The sequence below is a fragment of the Nerophis lumbriciformis genome, linkage group LG35 (assembly GCF_033978685.3).
Source record: "Nerophis lumbriciformis linkage group LG35, RoL_Nlum_v2.1, whole genome shotgun sequence".
Classification (NCBI taxonomy): Eukaryota; Metazoa; Chordata; class Actinopteri; order Syngnathiformes; family Syngnathidae; genus Nerophis; species Nerophis lumbriciformis.
Window position 1 is genome coordinate 18,872,501 of NC_084582.2, and position 23,125 is coordinate 18,895,625.

The 23,125-nt window shown below is 39.5% G+C and overlaps 1 protein-coding gene across 3 annotated transcripts in view; it reads right to left on the reverse strand.

Annotated features, from left to right (window-relative positions):
- Positions 1–993: 993 nt before the first annotated feature.
- The window catches only part of ints6l (integrator complex subunit 6 like), a 32,728-nt gene continuing 10,596 nt past the window's right edge, over positions 994–23,125 (reverse strand). For 2 of the 3 annotated variants that reach the window (XM_061927577.1, XM_061927575.1), the window contains 15 exons: positions 21,217–21,306; positions 20,939–21,122; positions 20,707–20,835; positions 16,759–16,919; positions 16,378–16,530; positions 16,141–16,273; positions 15,935–16,029; positions 15,744–15,854; positions 13,412–13,627; positions 13,219–13,345; positions 13,003–13,145; positions 12,419–12,653; positions 11,979–12,344; positions 9,600–9,693; positions 994–1,803 (listed from right to left, as the gene is read on the reverse strand). In XM_061927577.1, coding sequence (XP_061783561.1) covers positions 1,701–1,803; positions 9,600–9,693; positions 11,979–12,344; positions 12,419–12,653; positions 13,003–13,145; positions 13,219–13,345; positions 13,412–13,627; positions 15,744–15,854; positions 15,935–16,029; positions 16,141–16,273; positions 16,378–16,530; positions 16,759–16,919; positions 20,707–20,835; positions 20,939–21,122; positions 21,217–21,306 — 2,340 coding nt within the window. In that variant the 3' untranslated portion in view covers positions 994–1,700. Of the gene's footprint in view, positions 1,804–9,599; positions 9,694–10,492; positions 11,919–11,978; positions 12,345–12,418; positions 12,654–13,002; positions 13,146–13,218; positions 13,346–13,411; positions 13,628–15,743; positions 15,855–15,934; positions 16,030–16,140; positions 16,274–16,377; positions 16,531–16,758; positions 16,920–20,706; positions 20,836–20,938; positions 21,123–21,216; positions 21,307–23,125 lie in introns of those variants that run through there. The other variant, XM_061927576.1, reaches the window with a different exon arrangement.

Sequence of the window (23,125 nt, forward strand, 5' to 3'; positions counted from 1 at the left end):
AAATAATTAGATAAATGACGCCTTATGCAAAATTAAGAGCCTTTATCACACATCATTTTACGTGGCTTACAAAAACCTGCAAATGTGTGCCCATAAGGCATTTTGTCATGTCAAAAAAAATTAAATGTGTTTCCAAATTGCACGGCATGTAATTGCAGTTCTTCCTAATTTAATACTATTGGATAAAAACAGCTATTCCAAGCATTTTTTGAGGGGGTTATTGAAACCCTTTTTGAAATGAATTCTACAATATCTGAACTTGAATATCCACCTGTCACCGTGACTTCTGACTGCAAAGCCATTTTCCCATCAGTTTGTTGGCGTACACAATATGATAATCAAACGAAAGCAGCAACTGTGTCATGACTTCATGCACAATTACATGGTGGCATGTTAACTGCAATGTGGCCCACCATGAAAATGATTTATTTTTCACAGTTTTTTGAATGCACAACTAGTATTATTGAGGATAAAATGTGTTGTGTGTTTATATGGCGCAGTGGGAGAGTGGCCGTGCGCAACCCAAGGGTCCCTGGTTCAATCCCCACCTAGTACCAACCTCGCCATGTCCGTTGTGTCCTGAGCAAGACACTTCACCCTTGCTCCTGATGGGTGCTGGTTAGCGCCTTGCATGGCAGCTCCCTCCATCAGTGTGTGAATGTGTGTGTGAATGGGTAAATGTGGAAGTAGTGTCAAAGCGCTTTGAGTACCTTGAAGGTAGAAAAGCGCTATACAAGTACAACCCATTTATCATTTATTTATTTATATTGGTTGGATTTACATAATTTCTTATAAAAAATATGCATTTGGGTTGTGTACCATTTGTATTTTCTCAGACATTTTGGAACAAATGACCAAGAAAAAGTGTGTACTTATTTTATAATTTAAATAATGGTGGATGCGCAATTAAAATGTTAATATCATTTTACATGTATAGGCACTCAAATGACTTATCCATCCAATGAAAGATTTAGTTAAGTTAAGTTAAGTTTTACTGCCTAAAAGAGCTGACAAGAGCTAAAATCTGCAATGAGACAATGAAGGCCAAAACATGGCCACACTCTCATTGATTAAATATTCAGTGCTGATTCAGTTTTGTGATAAATCAGGCTGCCTGGGGCGATATTTTCCACGATGTAGACTTTTTTATCAAAAACAAGTTTGACCCAAATCTCACTAAAACGTTCATTAGCCATCCCATAAAGTTTGTGCAAACCTTAAAAAAATAACTTTAACAACAGCAGCAACACGACTTTTCTTACACTTCAAACTGACTTCATGAGCATTTTTTGGCAAAGACTGAAATGAAGTGAACCAACCATCCTGACTGTGACTGTAGCAACATGATATACTGTATTGCTTCCACAAAGTACGATGACTTCTTGTGAAAAGAGTGGTGGCAGTGAGGTCGGCCATGTTGTTGGAGCTTTTAGCAACCCTTCCAGACCAGCTGCCGTTTAGAAGGATGTTTTATGGCTTCTTGACAAAGTGTTGTGGATGTCATGTGAAGAGGATTATGTAGAAAGTCCATCTACTCATCCACACTGGATGTTTTCGCCGATAAGCCCTCCTTTTGCCTTTGACAGGACGTGATGTAACAGACCGCTCCAGTACAAGTGCCTTTGTCTTTCTTTGTTTTTTCAGGCTTCTCATTCTTGGCACACGGCTCAAGTGAAGTCCTTGTTAGTGCAGCGGCCCAACTAACTACCGGGGTCGTCAGGAAGTTGTGACGGTGCGCCGTGCTTCTCGTCCAGCTCCAGGAGGGCCAGCTCTAATTGCTGAATCAACACACGCTTCTTGAACCTGGAAGAGATCATGGCGGAGTAAGATGGATGCAACTCAGGAGCATCGGTGGTGAGCAAGGCAGTAAGGAAAGAAGCCATTGGCTGGTCGCTAAATGATGTCATCTAATTTGCATCATTGGACATTTCTCTTTAGGGAGCACTCTTCTGATGATTTTGGATCAACATTTGCATTTAAAGTACCGTATTTTTCGGACTATAAGTTGCTCTGGAGTATAAGTCGCACCGGCCGAAAATGCATAATAAAGAAGGAAAAAACATATATAAGTCGCACTGGAGTATAAGTCGCATTTTTGGGGGAAATTTATTTGATAAAAGCCAACACCAAGAATAGACATTTGAAAGGCAATTTAAAATAAATAAAGAATAGTGAACAACAGGCTGAATAAGTGTACGTTATATGACGCATAAATAACCAACTGAGAATGTGCCTGGTATGTTAACGTAACATATTATGGTAAGAGTCATTCAAATAACTATAACATATAGAACATGCTATACGTTTACCAAACAATCTGTCACTCCTAATCGCTAAATCACATGAAATCTTATACGTCTAGTCTCTTACGTGAATGAGCTAAATAATATTATTTGATATTTTACGGTAATGTGTTAATAATTTCACACATAAGTCGCTCCTGAGTGAGTATAAGTCGCACCCCGGCCAAACTATGAAAAAAAACTGCGACTTATAGTCCAAAAAATACGGTAGTTGTAACAGATCCATCAGTTCCAGCTCCAATAACATTCGCATTGTTAGCTCCTGACCAAGGAAGCCAACAAACTAGTACATCATAGGCCAAATAATCACTTAATAAAAAAATAATGTTACAGTATGTATGTAATGGTACAGTGGTCAAAAATATTAAATATACTTTTTAAATAAAACCTCTGCCTTGTTTTAATGAATATTTAGGCCTACCATGCTATTGTGATTTAATGTTTATCATTATGGTGGTACTTGGAGAGCCAAGTGTTTTCTGAGGGGGTACTTAGTCAAAAAAGTTTGAGAGCCACTGCGAGTAAGTCAGCATGAGTTGCACAATCTTCGTTCAATGAATGTTCTGCAATTTGTCGTCCCCAAAGTAAGAACTGAACTGGGCAAGAAAGCATTTAGGTTTTCAGCACAGATGGCTTGGAATAACCTACAATCGAATATTAAACTTCAAACCCTTGTTACATTGAATGAGTTTAAAGCTTCTGTGAAAGGACTGCAATCTACCTTGTCTGTATGCAAATGTGTTATGTGAGCAAGTTTTAATGTTGTAAATGTGATGTTTTATGTGTTGTTTACTGTTTTTAATGTAACCTTACTGCTGCCCTCTTGGCCAGGTCTCCCTTGGAAAAGAGATACGGTATTTGATCTCAATTGTATTTTACCTGGTTAAATAAAGGCTAAATAAAATAAATAAATAAAATAAAACACACAAACAATAACACCAACAACTGATCAAATTATACAACTATTATTATTCCCTCTTAATAGCATCAAACTCGTCGACCACCGCATTATATTGCCTGCAAGTCGCCACTATGGTTACCAAAGTGGTACCAAATCCACCACCCGAGCAATGTCAAAGGGCAACTGTTCCGTTCCATTTCGTAGGACATCTTTTGCCCAGACTGCCTTTTCAATAAAAAGACCACAACTATGGAACTGACACTTGAACCTGACACTTTGAAAAGTATACCTGCACTTGTCACTTTCAAAAAACAAACAAAATTATGGCTAGTTGAGCAACAATCGTGTTCCCATGTTTAGTTTTTACTCATTTTTACTAATTGGGTTGTATCTAGTCTGCACTTTGTCTGTGTTATTATTATTATTGGCTTTTATCTAGTTTGCACTTTGTATTATTTCTATTATCATTATTATCGACTCATCTTTGCCTTATTCTATTTTTTATTTTCCTATTTTAATGATGTTGGATCTGTGTTGTTGTTGTTGTTGGGGACAAGTGTTGTAAATTAGCTTTGGCTACAAACACTATGATGCATACATTGGATAACTGTCTCAGATGTCTATGTTTTTGTATCCGTCCCTATTTCAAATAAACCTCTATAATAATAATAATAACTCTCTGAAAATATCAACACAACTTGTTGGCAGAGTTGGCCGACCGATTGTCTTCACTACTACCAGTGTGGTGGCGATTTTTAATCTGTGTGAAATAATGTTAATTCTATTTGTCTCAAATATTTAGATACATGTTTTGGCTTATTACAGAATAATTGACAAACAAATTGTTCAATAATGTATTTTTAGTACAAAACAAGAAAGTTAACAATAAAGTAACTGGGCTATTCTCTAATTAACAATTTAATTAGACGGTTAAAGGGATCGAGCTCACAGTTTCTGCTTCAAAAACACTCGTTCTAACAAAATTTGGTAAGGCGATTAAATTTGTTGTTAAATTTCACATAAAGCACCACATCATTTATTAATCGTTTTTATTTAATCTTATTTAGATGGGCCATGCTGAGAGTTGGAGAAAAAAAAACGACGTCCACCAGTTGTAACTCTCCCTCTAGTACAGTGGTTCTTAACCTGGGTTCGATCGAACCCAAGCGGTTCGGTGAGTCGGCCTCAGGTGTTCGGTGGAGCCCTAGACACACCCAACTCATCGTGTGAATAAAAACTTCTCCCTATCGCCGTATTATGGATACCCCCAAACAAAGTTCCCTCTAATTTTCCATCTGATTTACAGGTGTGTAATTTGTTGTGAGTTTATGCACTGTGTTGGTTTTGTTCTTTGAACAAGGTGATGTTCATGCACGGTTCATTTTGTGCACCAGTAAAAAAAACATAACTTTGTCTTGAATTATATTTAAAAAAAAAACATTTTATTTTAAAGACATGCACCTGGGGATAGGTTGATTGGCAACACTAAATTGGCCCTAGTGTGTGGATGTGAGTGTGAATGTTGTCTGTCTATCTGTGTTGGCCCTGCGATGAGGTGGCGACTTGTCCAGGGTGTACCCCGCCTTCCGCCCGATTGTAGCTGAGATAGGCTCCAGCGCCCCCCGCGACCCCAATTCCCCAGGGAATAAGCGGTAGAAAATGGATGGATGGATGGACTAAAGAAGGGTTCGGTGAATGCGCATATGAAACTGGTGGGGTTCGGTACCTCCAACAAGGTTAAGAACCACTGCTCTAGTACCTGGTTCGACATAATGCGCTATACCTTAATAGTACACACACTCACACACACACACACATATATACAAACAAACACACACACACACTCAGCCAAATGATAATGTAATGTTACAAAAGCACACATTTGAAAATGTTTAATAGTCTCACTCACCACAACAAAGAAACCATTTTTAAAACATTCATTTCACAAATCTCCCAGCTGGCTGGCTGCACGCAACGGGCACATGCAGGTCTGTGTGCGACACCCCTAAACTCTGTGGCATTAAGGCCACCCTCACCTTATTGTATCGGAAATTGGTCTGATATCAGCGGAAAAACAAGTATGGGATTATATCAGCTTGCACCTAAAATTTCCGCTACAATCAGTCCTGCAGCATGTTTACTTGTGCAAAGCTGGACAGTTAGTTAACATCTGAATGTCCTCCCATAAGCACACAAGGAGGGTCTTTCCTTGTATTTTGGTCAAGTCATTTACACAAGGTAAACATGGTAGGCTATATGCTATCAGGAGCTTGCTGCTACACAACAGCTAAGCACACAATGGCACACAAGCTAGACATATGTAATAAGTGTCCCTAATTGAACAATATTGCAGTCTCGAACACCACATTTGTCAATATAAACCATTATCAAATAATTATAGTTGCATATTACTTACACATACAAAGTCTCCAAGGCAGAAGCACATTAGAAAGTACCAAGTAACATGTCCGCATCATTTAACTTACTGCATCGTGCCTTTAATTGAACAAAAAACAATCTTAATTAAAGACAACGTACGTCCATTAAAGATGGTTAATAATAAAAAGGTTGGTGTTTTTCATACTGTTGTTATCAGTTTGACTAATTCCACTTGATCAAGCCTTTCTGACATTCTACACAACTAAATAGGAAAGGTACAGTATGTATGATTCGCGCGGATATCGTGCTGGATCAATATCCGTATCAGCTAATGCTCAAGACTTCAATAACGGTATTGTATCGGAAGTGAAAAAGTTGTGTTGCGACACCCCTTGTAGTGATTAGGCAAAGGCAGTGTTTTGTTACGGCCAGCCACAAATACATTGGGGACTGCGTGGCGCTGTTGGGAGAGTGGCTGTGCCAGCAACCTGAGGGTTCCTGGTTCAATCCCCACCTTCTACCATCCTAGTCACGTATGTTGTGTCCTTGGACAAGACACTTCACCCTTGCTCCTGATGGGTCCTGGTTAGCGCCTTGCATGGCAGCTCCCGCCATCAGTGTGTGAATGTGTGTGTGAATGGGTGAATGTGGAAATAGTGTCAAAGCGCTTTGAGTTCCTTAAAAAAGGTAGAAAAGCGCTATACAAGTATAACCCATTATCCATTTACCACTTACATTTGGCAATACCCGTTTTCCCTCCCACAAGTTGTCTATGAGTGCCTTACATTTGGCTAGCGACCAATCTGGTGTGTAACCCGCCTCTTACCCAAATTCAGCTGGGATCGGTCTCCAGCTCACCTAGATGGCAGTATGGATGGTAACTCCATTTTCCTTAACACACCTAGGGGCCTCATGTATTAAGAGTTGCATGGATTTCCTACTACTAAATTGCGTACGCTCAAATCCCGAGAACGTCATAAGCACAGACAAATTCAGATGCAATATGTTCACACTTATTATTCCTAGAATCTTTCTTCTGTACAGCCCAATCACCGTGAAAGTGAGCTCACATGTTTTGAGTGGCTGTGTCACTCTCTGTCCACGCCCCCATTTGAACAGGGGAATCACATTTAAATTGGTCATGTGCCTGAGATTTCCCCCTTGCACAGTCAGAAGGTCAGAAATCAGAAAGCTATTAATGAGCTAGATGGCAAAAGAAAAGAATTTAACGGACAATGAGCTGGAGGTGCTTCTTGCTGGAGTATAAAAATGTAGTCTATTTTCAGTGTTGTTGCAGGTTAGTGGATGTGCAGGGGAAAAGGTGTGGTTTAGCATCTTGCACTTAAACATGAGTCTTCTTTGCACACAGGCTTGTTTGAAATATCTTAAGATGTAGTTTAACCAGATAAAACAGCAAGTCACTAACTTTAACCACTGACTCGTAATGATGCTGTAACGATGGGATACAAACTTTTCGAGGTAATTATGCTTGATGTGCATCACACGGATTAATATTAGGACAATCACATAAATTAATGTACTCACCAAGAAATCACAAATGGTGCACAATGCCAGCTAGTTGTTTGTTCCCTACTGTAACTTAGAATGTAAGAATTATACATCGGACCAGGCCACATCGCTACAATGTTGCTTTATTGCAATTGTGCATTGAATGTGATCTGTACATTGATCGAATGAAAATGTTTCCTGTTGACATATACATATTCATCACATGATGGCAAGCAATGTGTGTGTAGTCTATAGCCCAGATTACATTTGGAAAAGTGGCTGTCACTGCAAATTGTGCTTTAACGTTACCCTGTTCAACTGCATTTTATGGTAAATGAATATACCTATCCATACATGCCCATAATTCCATCCCACACGTGGTGTGGCTAAAGGTCAACTGGCACAGTCCCGATCAGTCGGCCAGCTCCCTCTAGAATGTCCCGTGTTGCGAGGAACCCCAGTGTGGTAAGCACCTGTGTGGGCACAGGCAGCGCACGGCCCCGCACTGTGTTGAATTCTACAAGCAGCATTAGCTCTGCGCACAGTTCCAGGACGAGCGCTCGAGGGAACCTAAAGCGGCTCATGAGCCAGATGTCATCATTTGCCAATAAATCTTCTCTGTCTCAAAGAACACGCTCTCTTGGCAGTGCACCATTTGCTATATCGTTTTATGCTGCTAAGGCAGCCATAGTTTTATTGTATTTCTTGCACAACTTTGCCTCTGCTTTTATAGCCATTAGTGTAATTGCACGCACGGGGTTGAGGTGTTAATTGTTCATATGTCTATAATGTGCATATCAATCAGTCTGCACATTTTGTACGTTCAATTCACTCTTGATACATCTCGACTTTGCAGTGAAAAAGGGCGTACACATGGTTGTGTGCGTACACATGCTTAATACATGAGGCCCCTCCCTGGTCTATTAAGAAGACTAAGCAGGAGGCACTGATGTTACTGCTTTTGTAACAGGCTTAAAGGGGTCATATTATGTTTTTTTCTACATTTAAAACACTGCCTTGTGGTCTACATAACATGTAACATTCTTTGGTCAAAATGTTGCATTGATTATGTTTTAAAGACCATCTTCAAGCCGCTTTCTGACTGTTTTGTGGGCGGTCTTATTTACATGGCTGCACTTAGATTGCGTCTTCTCCCTGTCATCTTTGTTGTAGTTTTTCGCGCTTCTATGTGGAGTCTACTGACACATATAAGTTAGAACCATGTGCTACTTTGTATTAGAAATGGCAACAGCGATTGATGCATGTGCATGTACGAGCCAGTCTGCCCCACAACAAAAGGATAGCGGAAAAAAAGGAACCTATTTGACTGCGTTGGACTACAATAGCAGACTCGCACAAAGCTATTCGGGTAAACCTCTACCACATATGGAGACATCCGCTAGCGTCACATGTTGAAAAAACGTCACAAATGGAGCAAATTTCAAACATCTCGTTTAGAGGGAAAAGGGCAAGAGTGTTTTATAATTATCTCTGCCATGCCTCCATGGTTTGATTTCAAATGTGAGACTTTTGCGGATCCCAAATACACAAAACCACATACCAAAAGGTAAGTTGGTGTTGCATAATAGGTCCACTTTAAGTGACACAGTAACTATTCAGAGTTAAACTTTGGTTTTCTTAAGTAAGTGCTCTTTATCACAATGACTAGCTTAGCCAACAGGACACAAAGGACCATTAAGTGAGAAAACCCAAACACACACACCTCACTCATGGTGTCAACAACAATAACAACACTTGACACATAAGAAACACATGAAACATTTGTATCTACTGCAGCATACAGACAAAAAAAACACCTAAACATACATGCAAATGTTATACTTCATCTACACACCACAAAGCAGGCTGGGTAACATGTTGTACTCTTTCCTAACATGCACATTCAGACTCTTTTAGGCATTTTGTTTTAAAAAAACACAAATAGCAAACATCTACCACTTTTGGAAGCTCTAACATGAAAGCACATATTGCTCTTTCCTATGAGCAACTTACATCTAGTTGCTCTTTTAGAAAATAAGAATCTAGAGGGGTATGAATATTTGCTAAATATATCGACAAAGTCGCTAAGTTAGTACACTGATCCCTTCTGTTATGTCTTCTTAGTCCCTGGCAGAGCGGGACGTATGAGCTGTGTTAAAAAAGCATAGTTACAGGCTACATTCACAGACGGTCCCATGATAATGTGTTTATGATCACGGGCGCAACAGGTTGCACATATTGTCAACAACGTCTCAAATCCATATTTACATTCCCATTCACACATAAATTGAATGCAATCCTGCTCGGCACATGAGTCCTACCCACTAAGTAGTTAAAACTACACTGCTCAAAAAAGACAAAGCAAAACACACTTGCACCTGTGCTCATGATGAGTGTAAGTACAGTAACATTCTGGCTCACACAGCAATGGCTCATTTAGACCAACCTAACAGGCATGTTTTTGGACTGTGGGAGCCATGTGCTACTCACTAGTCATTATTTCTTACCTGGAGGCCTCTTTGATGGCATGTTGGATGAAGTAACGTTGGACATTTACCGGTCCTTTCACCTGCTGCAGTAATCCCAGTATTGCCTCCATGTCTGTCAATAAGAGAGACAAAGCAAAATGGAACAAGAAGTATGCAGAATAATAAAAAGTGGTGTTGTACTGTACCTGAATTTTAATGGAAGGACGGAAGAATACTGTGTATATTAAAGAGAGATTGAAGAGGGAACTCAAGGTAGATGGTCATGTATGATAATAACACAAAGTACCACAACATTGTTGGAAGAACATATATATATATATATATATATATATATATATATATATATATATATATATATATATATATATATATATATATGTATGTGTATATATATATATATATATATATGTATGTATATATATATATATATATATATATATATATATGTATGTGTGTGTATATATATATATATATATATATATATATATACATATATATATATATATATATATATATATATGTATATACATATATATATATATATATATATATATATATATATATATATATATATATATATATATATATATATATATATATACATATGTATATATATATATATACATATATATATATATATTATTTATTTTTTTATTTTTTTATCACACTCGAAGAAAATTTTAAATATCCTAAAATAGCACAGCCATGTTGGTGCAAAATGTGGTGCACTCAATCATTCACGTGTTCTGACTTTGTCGCTAAAAAAAATAAAAATAAAAAAATAAAAAAAATAATAAATAAATTTAAAAAAAGATATATATATATATATATATATATATATATATATATATATATATATATATATATATATATATATATATATATATATATATATTTGGGAGACTCAGGGATCCCAGTTAGGTAAAATAAAAATAGAGGAATTGAAAAATATCAGCCGAGGGTCAAGGCAATCCTTTTGGGGGATAACAGAGCATCTGCCGCTGAAGTTGAAGAGATTTTCATCATTTGGAAGGCATTTCCTACATAGAAATTCTGTAAAAATGCAAGAAAACTTACCAATGGTTTCTATCTATTGAATGCTATAAACTAAAAGCCACACCTCTTTTTCATGACTGTCCCACAGCATCAATAGTTCCTGTTTTTTGTTGAGAAAATACCTTCACCATACCAATATAAGCCATTCCAAAATTTACAACAGCCATAGTTTATTTCATTAGTTCGATGTTTTGTTTGGTTTGAGAAAATCTCTTCACTCGAAAAATAAAAGGCATTTCATGAATACGTGAGATATGATGGCTATATACAAATGTACATAATGCATAGCAAAATATTGACACATCTGGATTTAAATCTTTCTTTTTTGAAAGATTTTACTGGAGTGGAATCTGATTATCTTTTCCTTGGCTTCTCTGACCTGGCTTTCTCCTTCTTTGTTGAAATAATCGTAATTACACGAAACACGATTGTGTTATTTCAAATGAAAATCAATCCACGATTTTTTACCCATAATACACCATCTAAATTAACACACAAGCACCTAAAAATGCAAAGATGTTTAGGATACGTTTTCTAGCAAAAACGCAGCAATCATCATTTTTGTTTTTCTTGTTTATAGCACACAGTCTTGCTGCATTTTGCCTCCGAGCGTTTCCAAATGTCAACGGAAGACACCGACACCCACCAAAACATACGAAGGCAACAGACTCGATCAATACAGATTGTTTTAGTGGTTTCATACAGAAATCTATCTATCTATCCATCCATCCATCCATCCAGCCATCCATCTATTTTCTACCGCTTGTCCCTTTCAGGGTTGGCGGGGGGTGCTGGAGCCTATGTCAGCTGCATTCGGGCGGAAGGCGGGGTACACTCTGGACAAGTCACCACCTCATCGCAGGGCCAACACAGACAGACAGACAACATTCACACTCACATTCACACACTAGGGCCAATTTTAGTGTTACCAATCAGCCTATACCCAGGCGCATGTCTTTGGAGGTGGGAGAAAGCCGGAGTACCCGGAGAGAACCCATGCAGTCACGTGGAGAACATGCAAAATAATACCAATTTAGCAAGAAGAATAGCGGAATTCCACTAAGTAGCAGATGTCTGGGATCTCCAGGGACTGTAAGTAAAATTATTGTGAAAATTCTGGGCAACAGTGTAACATTTGCATGTGTGGTATTGTATTGTGGTACTGCCATTTTAAATTGTCAATAGGTGTGATGGTTGGTTGTCTATATGTGCCCTGCGATTGGCTGGCGTCCAGTCTAAGGTGTAACCTGCCTCTCGCCTGAAGTCAGCTGACCCGCGACCCTAATGAGGATAAGCGGTATAAAAAATTGATGTGTGGATGCTTCACTGGCTCTTACTCACTTCTTCCAGGTTTGCGGACCTCCTTGATGACTCGTGTCCTCAGCTCTGCCTGACTGCCATCTAGTGGGGGTATGAAGATAGTTTCCAGCACGGTCGGGTCAGAGTCTATGCTCTCTATCTGGCTCTGTGGACTCAGACGTTCACAGTTGTATCGCTCCTCTAGTGGCTGGTCTTCTTCACCATCTTCAACCACTGGTGTCTCCTCGCCCGTGTTTTCGTCCTCCCCATTATCCACTGCTGCTACTACTTTCCCCTCCAGGCGTGTCTCTGCTACAACGTCCATCTCATTGGGCCATTTTTCCCCTGATCCCGGCCCAGGAGCGCTATCACCATTACTCTCGATGTCTGCCACATTTCCATCCACTCCTGCGCAGATGAAAAAAAATTGTCCTGATCTGAACAAAATCTAATTTTGCAAACCATCAATACTGCAGTCTTACCTTTGTGCTGTGCTGGTAGCACCTTTGGCACGTTCTGTTGCCCTTGAATCCCGGCAGGACTCTTTCCAATCACAATGTGGTTGGGACTGACAGGTGGAGTCTGGGGTCGCCGTAGTAATGGTGACATGCTCCGCCTTCTCTTCAGCATGGCACCAGCATTGGAATCACCGGAATTTGTCCTTTTCTTGTTTTGAGGGCCTGCAACAAACTCATCAGCCTCATCGATCATCATTCCCTGGGAAACAGAAACAATTGAATGTGAAAGAGCCACAATCTGCATCATAGGGAACAAAATGGGCACATGGACATGTTGAACCTGCTGAGATCCAGCGTCCTCTACAGTGGACACTTGTTTTTGGTGACCAAAAGCATTAAACCTAAAACAAAAGAGGACGCTAGTTCTCAGAAGGGATTTTCTCAAAAATGCAATCTGGGCCACTTCATTAGTATTGTTGTTATCATGATTAAATTATTCAGATAGCATCAGACTCACAAAGGACCAATATATGAATTTGGCTGGATTCCCAAAAAATGTAAGCCAAAAGTGTACATAGGAGGTAAGGCGTCCTCGCTGGGTTGTATACCTTCTTATCCTGCTTGAAAGGGTTCCCAAACGTGTGCAAACGTTTAGGTTGATCTGGGTCGATCTCTCTCAGAGGAGACGGCATCATCTTCAGGTACTCCTGGTAGTTTCCCATCTGAGCCACTGGAATACTGTGCAGGTAATCTAACAGCAGTGACACACACAGGAATTGGACGTAAATCTGAGTGGATTGTTGCGACATCATGGTGATCAATACCTTCATCTTGCCCTCTGATTAGTTTTTGTGATGTCCTCAGTAGGTTAGAGCGCATTCGAGTAAGCTGATCTAAAAGGTTCCGCCTTGGGATGTCGTAGGCATTTCGGTAAGCTTGAGGTTTTACGTCCTGTGAACGCGATGTCTCTAGTTACACATCTAACATGAAGAAATGTTCTCGTCATCCTCCACCCACCTTGTTGAGCAGGGCGATCTGGAAGCCTGCAAATTCTTTGACATTGATGTCCCCAATGCGAAGCGGAACCTCCCCAGTGATTCCCTGAAGTAGCTGTTTAAAGTCTCGCCGGTGGGCCAGAGACAGCGAGCTGGAGTGGTTCTTCACCCTTATGCCAGTTTCCGGGGGAGCCTTCTTTCCCACAGACACAATTAATCGCTCCGACTCTATCTTTGCCTTAAAGAACAAGAGGAAAACACGCCATTTTACAACTCAAGTCATTTATTTATTAGCCAGTATTGACCGAGAACACATCCACTCATCCAGCCCACTAAGGAACAGCCAGGATGGACCATTGGAACATGTGCCTAAGGTCACATTCAGTTTTGTTTAATGGCATCTTCCATCAAAAACTGGCTCGGTTTTAACGTGGGAGGTTCTTGCTGTCACAATTTCTCTTATTTACAAGGGCCTGTGAACGGCACTGGAGAGTACCACTGGATAACTTTTGTTATCCAGTGTTATCAAACAGGCGCCAGCTGCATGAAAGTCAACCAGGGAAATCCAGAGTACTGCTGTCAGCCATGATCGAGTTTAGGGCTGCAACTAACAACTAATTTGATAATCGATTAATCTGTCGATTATTACTTCGATTAATCGATTAATATCGGATAAAAGAGACAAACCACATTTCTATCCTTTCCAGTATTTTATTGAAAAAAAACAGCATACTGGCACCATACTTTTTTTTATTATTTTTTCTCAGCTGTTAGTAAATGTTGCAGTTTATAAATAAAGGTTTATAAAAAAAATAAAAAAATAAAAATAAATAAAAGTAGCCTCTGCGCATGCGCATAGCATAGATCCAACGAATCGATGACTAAATTAATTGCCAACTATTTTTATAATCGATTTTAATCGCTTAGATGTTGCAGCTCTAATCGAGTTGTCAGGAAACAAAATTTTTATATGATGGACTCCAAAACTCTGTTTTGCTTTTTTTTTGGATTTTGTTTGTGTGAGTATCACAAAAGGGTAGCGGTGATGGCAAGAGAAACACTTGAATAATGCCTTCTTTTCACTTCTCTGTCAATGGTGCGTAGTACATACATATATTTATTTAATTTGCTGTAGGCCACCACAAATACATTTGGACCTTACTGAATTTGTTGCTGTATTTAGTGGGTAGCATAGTAGAAACCTCCTCTTGCGTTCATGAGAGGGAAGCGAGATGAGTACCTAAAGCCTTGGGAGGATGTACTGAAATGAGGGACCTAGGGCCAATCAGGGCGCCCCGAGCTGCTGGGCACCTTTCACCGGAAATTGAACCAGGCGTTTGTCGCCAGGGTGCAGCTTCAGCCAGTTCACTCGGATAGGAAACCCCCCTCACGATCTCTCTATGGTAAAGGAAACCTTGTTGCGACGTTTACTACTTGGATAGTCAAGTTTGGTTGTTTTCTCTATGTCCACCATACCCAAAGCCGATCCTAGCTGGGCCGATCTGAGAATCTTATTAACGCATCCAATCTCTGCCATGATTAAGCCTTTTTCAGGTGGAAAAAGTCGCAAATGAGATCTGTATATTTGTGGGGATCACAGGCAAGACACCTTACCCACTTTGCTCCCAGTGCCACCCACACTGGTGTAAAGGTAACTTAAATGTATCTAATTGGTTTCCCGATGTAAAGCACTTTTGAGTCATGAGTGAAAAAGCGCTATATAAATATGATGCACTTCACTAACTCACACTTCACTTGCTGGCAAATTTTACTTCAAAGCGCAACCTGACTGAAATTTAAATAAAACTTGAGCAAATAAATGGCGTGCATTCAAATAAAACATAAAAGTTCCTGTATGACATTCTGACAATAAAATTTTATTTGTGTCTAAATATTGGTCTATTTTTTAGGTTATTTTAATCATGCAAGCAAGTAATAACCTGGGATTAATAATCATTAATCAAAGTTCAAAACAGCACCACTTTAAATATAAATATATTATTACAAATATTTTTTTTTTACATGCTTATGCACCATGGCCAACTATGCAGCACGCAACCACAAATAAATTGCACTCCTGTCGGGAACACTGTATAACAGTGGGTCATCCTCCCTCCCCACTTCCCGTAAGTCTGCCGCTCATCATCAAAGATCTACTCCATACGGGCAAAGATGATTCTAAATTTGAAAATCAGATGTTCATTAGCCTACTAGGAGAATAAGTGTTGGACATTGGGGGTTCAAACTTTAGTTCTGGGCTTCACGAACACTAAAATGGTCAACCACATTCTTTCCACAGCGTTCACACAAGTGGCATGCAAGAACATGGAGTGGTGGCCGTCTGGTGTGTTTACCTGCTGGCTGAGCTTCTTCAGATAGGAGATGACACTGTAACTCAGACCACAGTCCATGCTGTCTCCGATTAAATTAGGCGCACCCATCATTCTCAGAGCCTTTTTTAAAGGCTGTCAAAAGATAGCAAGAAGAACAATTTCAATGCCCGAGGTGTTGAAAAACGGCTGTAAGAGAAGTGATAGCGACTTACTAAAAGGAAGTACGGAGGCATGGTCTTCAGGTACATCTCGAAGGCTTGTCGCCACTTAAGGTTTGGTTTTAGTTTGTGCACTTTGAACAAGTCATCTGGAGCAAAAACAATGAAGAGAGTGAGGAGCAGCTAATATTGACCTTATTTACTGTCAGATTGATAATGGCTTCACACCACACATCATAAGACAACACTGTATGTCTCACCGAGGAGTGGGAGGAGCACGGGGTAATTGTAAGGCATGACAAAGAGGTTGACACATGTGAGAGTGGTGCTGGCTTTAAGGTAACCAAAGGGTTGGCCCAGGTCATTCTGCTTCCCGCTGCTGTTAACAAACACCTGAGGAAAGAAGATGTGTTATCTTTTCATATGAAGTCAATTATTTGTGGGCTGAATCACGAGGATCAAAAGAGGTATGAGAGGTATGTGTTGCGGATATTGACCTGCCAGCACATGTGTGGAGACTTCCTTTCCAGAATGTACTGAGTGAGAGGAGAAGGCTCCAGTTCATATTTGTCAAACGGAAGCTTGTCTATCACCATGGGCTCGCAGTCCACACAGGAAAAACGTACCACTGGATGAGCAGTCCGGGGCGGCTGGGAACAGGATATTAACCCGGCGTTAATTTACATTTACAGGTCACAGCAATAAGAACACAAGAGCTGCCTTTACAAAGAAACTGACGCTCAATTTGATTGATATTGTTAAAAACAACACAAAACAATATTCGATGAGCTGGAAATCAATAACCAACTAGTTCTTGTCAGATGGTTCATCAACAGACAAATTCCAAAACAAGACAAAGTATCCTAATCTCTGCTTACCAGCGTAGGAGAGTTCTGGTCCGGCCAGAAGGACTCTGGGACGGGCCAGTGCCCAACTGGCACCCCTGTCTTTGGATTGGGACGCACATAGATGAGTTTGTGGCAGCTATGCCACAACTGTGGGCTGAAGGACGACACAGAACGACTAGACTCAGAGTTCTCTACAAAACAGGAGAGGACATTGTTTAGTCAAAATATGGCATGCTATTTGGCTGCTAAGGACATTTCAAACGGACATTTCTGGAACAACGGTTCTCTTTTCATTGTAAAATGGCACCGTGAACGAAAATACAAACTGCACACAACTTTCCCACAGATTTGTGCATGGGGGATACAGAATTATGGTGCAATCGAGCTGTCACACCCAAATGAAAATCAATCAATCAATCAATGTTTACTTATATAGCCTTAAATAACGAGTGTCTCAAATGTTCTTTAAACTAATTCACAATGTAGTACGTGTAGAGTCCGGTGTTTACGCGCTATTCTAATGGTGCGTTTCAGGTAAAAAAAAAAGTCATTATTGTAATCGGGTTCGTGAAGAGGGGGAAGCTCGGTGGAACTGGGGTTAGTGCATGTGCCTCACAATACGAAGGTCCTGGGTTCGATCCCCTGTGTGGAGTTTGCATGTTCTCCCCGTGACTGTGTGCGTTCCCTCTGGGTACTCCGGCTTCCTCCCACCTCCAAAGACATGCACCTGGGGATAGGTTGATTGGCAACACTAAATTGGCCCTAGTGTGTGAATGTGAGTGTGAATTCTGTCTGTCTATCTGTGTTGGCACTGCGATGAGGTGGCAACTTTTCCAGGGTGTAACCCGCCTTCCACCCGGGTGCAGCTGGGATTGGCTCCAGCACGCCCGCGACCCCGAAAGGGACAAGCGGTAGAAAATGGATGGATGGATGGATGGATGGGTCGTAAAGAGGAACTGGTAGCTCCGCCTGTGATTGCTGTGTGCCATGTTCACCAAGAAAGACTTGACCGACTGAACAGACAAGAAATTACACAGCAATATGTTCAGTAGAATGAGAGGAGGGGAGATGATTTTGTGTCCTTCATTTAGTCAGTAGAGTTGTTTGGCTGTTATGTATTATTACTACTGTACTACTTGTTACTTCTGTATTATTATTTCTATCTTGTGAATGTTATGTACATATCTTGTATATTTTCCAACTAGCTTGTCCAACATTGCAAGCAGCTGTGGGCAGTGATGGGCACTTGTGCTGACGTAAACAACAGTAACCAAAGCAAAAAAACAAGTAGCCATTGATGGTGCTCAATCAATGCAGACTCAGCAACCTGCAACAAGTGCTTGAAGGTGATATTGTACAAGTAGCGTCCTGACAGAAGCACACAGAGTCTGACGCTCTTTATACATTTTATTTCCGACCTTAAAGGGGAACTGCACTTTTTTTTTTGAAATTTTGCCAATCGTTCACAATCATTATGAGAGACAGGATGACTGATGTATTTTTTTTTAATACATTCTCACTTGTAAATAAACATAAATAAAAGTCCACTTGCAATGGAGCCAATGGGAGGTCCTCTTTTTCGCCAATAAAGTCCTCCGAACAAAACAAAGCGGCAACAATACTCCATTTACATTTCGTGACCTGAATTTTAACCAAGTATATTAGTATATTGTTATTATAAGTGCTAAAGCAGACAAACTATTTTTAGCGGCGCATGGTCACAGAGAGCATAAAGCGTGTTGCCGCTATATTGACATCTGATCTTGTGGAAGTGTATTCTATATCATAAATATTGTCTCTCACCTGGATAGTAGAAGGATGAGGACATAATCCTACAAATATGCCAACTTTGGCATCCATTTGACCCGGAAATGGCGAGAAAGACACAAAAAGACGCTTGGTTTCACCCACCTTTTTCTCCGCGAGAATTTTGAGTCATTCTTCATCTAAACGGGAATATTTCAACATATAATCAGTCTGCATCCTAATGACAGCAGGCATTGTACAGTAAGTGAAATTTTATTATGGTGTTTTTGCCTCTCATGAAGTCTGCAGTGAGTAGTACGGTAATCAAAGAGGTTAAAATAAAAAAAAGCGATTGTTTTGATGCATTTTTTTAATTAATGCGCCGTGTATGCTTAAAATGATGAAAACACGTAAATATTACAGTGGTGTGCCGTCAGGGCTAGCAAGGCCTTCTCTGCTGGCCTAACATAACCAGAAATCATGATCATAATTAAAGATAAAAGTAATTTTTTATTTACTTTCCCTAAATATCTATAAGTATTCATATTCTCTTCATGTCATATAATGCTCCTTCCACGCTGTTGTTTTTAGTTTATAGAGTTTTTATCCAATCAGAATCCAGCTAGCTTATGTTGCCATGCTGTACCAAATCTGCCTAGAGCCTTCAGAATCAGCATCGTGGGCGTCCGTGCGCTGTAAGCGAATGGGGACATACAGTGATAGACAGTTACAATAGCCAATCAGATCACGCTGTGTTGTCAGTAAGGCCTTCTAGATGGCCTAAGGCAAATATATAGTGACGTATGAGCCAGGTAATATAAGAACTCCATTACCTAGCATGTCACAGTAGTGGAGAGCATGTGCAATAGCCCCGTTTAGGTTGTTAGTGTAGACATCTTTTATGATTAGACAAGACAACACATATATTTGCAAGGCAATTTTCAAGAAGGATATTTAGAGAAACTACATCTTGTGAGAACATCTCGGCCAACCCCAGAAGCTAGCTCAGCTGTCGATGAAATGTGAGTTCAGATATTTTATTTCTTTATTTTTTCACGTTTAAAATGCTTTTTGCAATTTAAATTTTGACAGTACTACATAAGATATGTTTTAAGTGCTGATGCGGGTTTAGTGATTTTTAAATGCGTCAGAAAATAACCCGTTTTGTACAATGTGCAGTAGTGTGTAAATGTGTTTCTGGATAGTATTTCTCCAGCAATGGTGATGTGGTGACATCATTGATGTCACATACAGCCCTTTGAGACACTCGTGATTTAGGGCTATATAAGTAAACATTGATTGATTGATGATGGTATTTTGAGAGGTAATCATTGAAGTCGGACATCACTGAAGGCCTAAGTGGGAAACGCACGGCCCGCCATTGAAATATTACATGGTATTATAAATGTGCTTATTACTACATTACAAATATACTTAGTGTGGATATAAAACCTTGATGGGGGACTTTGGATGTTTTTAGAGTGCTTTATAAGCAGAATAGAGCGACTCCCATAGGTTCCATTCTAAGCGGACTTTGATCACACTTATTTACTATTTAGCTGGAAAGGCAACATTCCAAAAAAAAGTATAGTTCTCCATTAACATGTCAAAAGCAGCCCTTATAACATCACTATCTAGTAGCCGGAACAACAACACAGCACTTCCTCATTATGCACCAATGATGATGACAGCGAGCGAAGTTGCATTCACAAATACCCGGAATTGTGAGTATCAAACATTGCAACTCACTAAGTGTTTTTTTTGCACATTCAATAATTATGACAACCCGTTGTAGATTGTATTTCTTATTTTTGAATGCATTACTTAGGTATTTCCAATATTAGTCTGGAGGCAGTGTTTTTTATTTTACAAAAATGTGAATGCTTTTTATTTTTAAGTACCGGTTTGGCCACTGTTTTTAAAGTACCAACTTGGTACAAGTATCACATATTAAGTAAACAATACCCATCCCTAGCTGTTTTGTTTGTGACATAAAAACCACAAAAAATAAACACAGAAGGAGGTTAAGTTGTATTTGTTTTCAAGTTTTTTGCTCTCTTTGTATCTCTCCCAGAGTGTCTATATTATCTACAATAATTATCACCCACAACTCTTTATCTAAAACTCTTATGTTGTACATTGTCTGCAGTACACAACAGAATTCAATCTTTACACTGATTGCATGTTTTCACAGTGATTATCAGATTTATTGTGCATTGCAGAGGAACTCACCTTCGCCTACAAAAGGCGGATCTGGCCCAGTTTTCTCAAAATTAATGACTACACCACTTTGAACTTTTTGGACTAGAGACTCCAGACACTGGTTCAGCATTCTTTGCGTTCGCACGCAGTATGAGCGCCCTGAGACAAAAACAGAAACGTGTGTTATTAACACAGAAAAAGTTCAGATTTTACATATTTACAGTAAATATTACTAAAGCATATTTAGAAGAGAATGTCAAACCTCCTGTGACTTCACACATTTGGGTGATGGCAGACTCATCAGTGGGGACGCTACCGAGCTGCTCGTTGTCTGCCGTTGCTGCTCCTGGGAGGCGAAGCACCAGCGCAAACAGTCTCTGGTCCCAGCGGAAGGGCTCTTTGGTCAGCTCGCTGCCAGCCAGAGGGGAGTTTAGAGGCAGGTGGAGCTGCACAGGGGCAGAATAAAAGGGCAAGGTATATTAAGAACATAATTTATGAACAGCTGACGTTATCAAGAAAATAGCAATACAATTCTCCCACCTCGTCTGGGACCCCCGAGCTGTGTGTGAGTTTGTTGCCATCAGTAATTGTGATGATCACAGATGGCTCAAGGAAGAAAGGGTTACGCCCCTGCGGAGAAAACAGCAATCATTAGCAACTTAACAATCCATCAGTTTTCTGTACTGTTTATTCGTGTCACGGTCAATGGGAAGCTGGAACTTGTCCCAGCAGAAAAACATTAATTCACATTCACACCTATTGAAGATTTGGAGAAAGAACACACAATACAGCTTGAAACATCCAGCACTGAGGCAGACTTCTCCAACAATAATGAATAATACATTAGCATCATGCAAACAATAAAAATCAGACAGTGAACGCTTGTTGTTGTCAGGATCCATCATTAAAAATGATTGCTTTTTTTGTGTTGCTCTTATGAGACCCAGGCCGCCACTGCTGCACGATAGAGGTCAGCCTTGTCTTGCTGCATCACAGAGAGAATACTTAAGAAGATTTACACACTGGAGAACTGGTGTCACTACTTCAGTAGAGTAATCCACCCGTGCCTACTCACAGAGGAATCCATATGAGAGACGAGTTGAGAACATGAAGCCAGATGGAGTAGTGGATTAGATGTCTCTGATGAATAACTACACGCTTTGTTATGGCCATCAAATCCTTCACTCAAGCGAAGTCTACATGGATGTGTGAGCACTATTCAAAATGGTATGCTGTATATCCAACTATTACTAAAGACACATGTGTACTGTTTGTCATACATTTATTTATGTGTGCAGCCCTCCACAGATAGATTTGGTAGATGACATCTTGACTCTGTTTCCTAACACACCTCATATGCACCTGGTCTGCCAGAGAATAAAAAAAATTCAGCAGGGGGGATCAGTGTTGCCAACTTAGCAACTTTATTGATATATCTAGTACATTTAGTAAGTATTCACACCCTCTGGACTTTTCTTTAAAAAAAAAAGGCAACCAGCGACAAATGTAGCAACTTCTTCTGGACTTTTCAGACACTTAAGACGAAAGTTAATTTCCTGCAGTGTCCATAAAAACTACATAAACATAGACAAATATGAAACTTAATTTATGTCACCCCCCGCCCCCATGGTTAAGCCCTCCACTTGAATAAATAAACAGGTGGTGATACCAATAAATAACGATGAACATATGAATATTAAAACAATAATGCATTGCTGAAAAAAGCCATTTTTTTCTAATAAATACCAAACCCCTAATAGGCACCCACAATTTTCAGTTTAGTAAATAAAGCCACTGGGGCGCTCTATTAGGAAATATAATTCAGTTTTCCTGTGAGTGTCATAGAAATAATAAAATTGTTGTTACAGTTTGTAAGGTAAACAAAATACTACATACAGCTCTCAAGTCCCATAACGCAGTACAGTTTTCCATCGCTGTACTCACAATTATTACAATTACTGTAAAATGAACTAATAGTTTAATTTAAAGCTGACCAATATATAATTTTTTTTAAAGACGACTTTTTATTTTGCAGCTGTTATATTGTGTGTTTGGTGAAATTATACAGGTGTACTTAATGTTGTGGCCAGTGAGAGGATGCATGTATCCCATAAACTGATTGAATGTATTTACACATAAATACAATATAAAACAGGGGTCTCCAATTACTAACTTTTCAGCTGATTTTGAGTAGCTCACCAAAGGGTGAAAGAATATTTGATGAAACTCATTAATTTTATAACTGTTCAATTCAGAAACGATGCCTCTATTTAATGAAAAAATACCAAAAATTGTATAAAGACAATGACCCACTGTTGAGTGGATACAGGCCGCTGCTTCCTAATATATAATGCCAAAATACACCTTTTTAAACAGCTTTTAATCTCTAATGCTTTCATTTTATTCAATGCTTTTCTATTTTTAAGTTAATCACTGATTTTTCTGTATT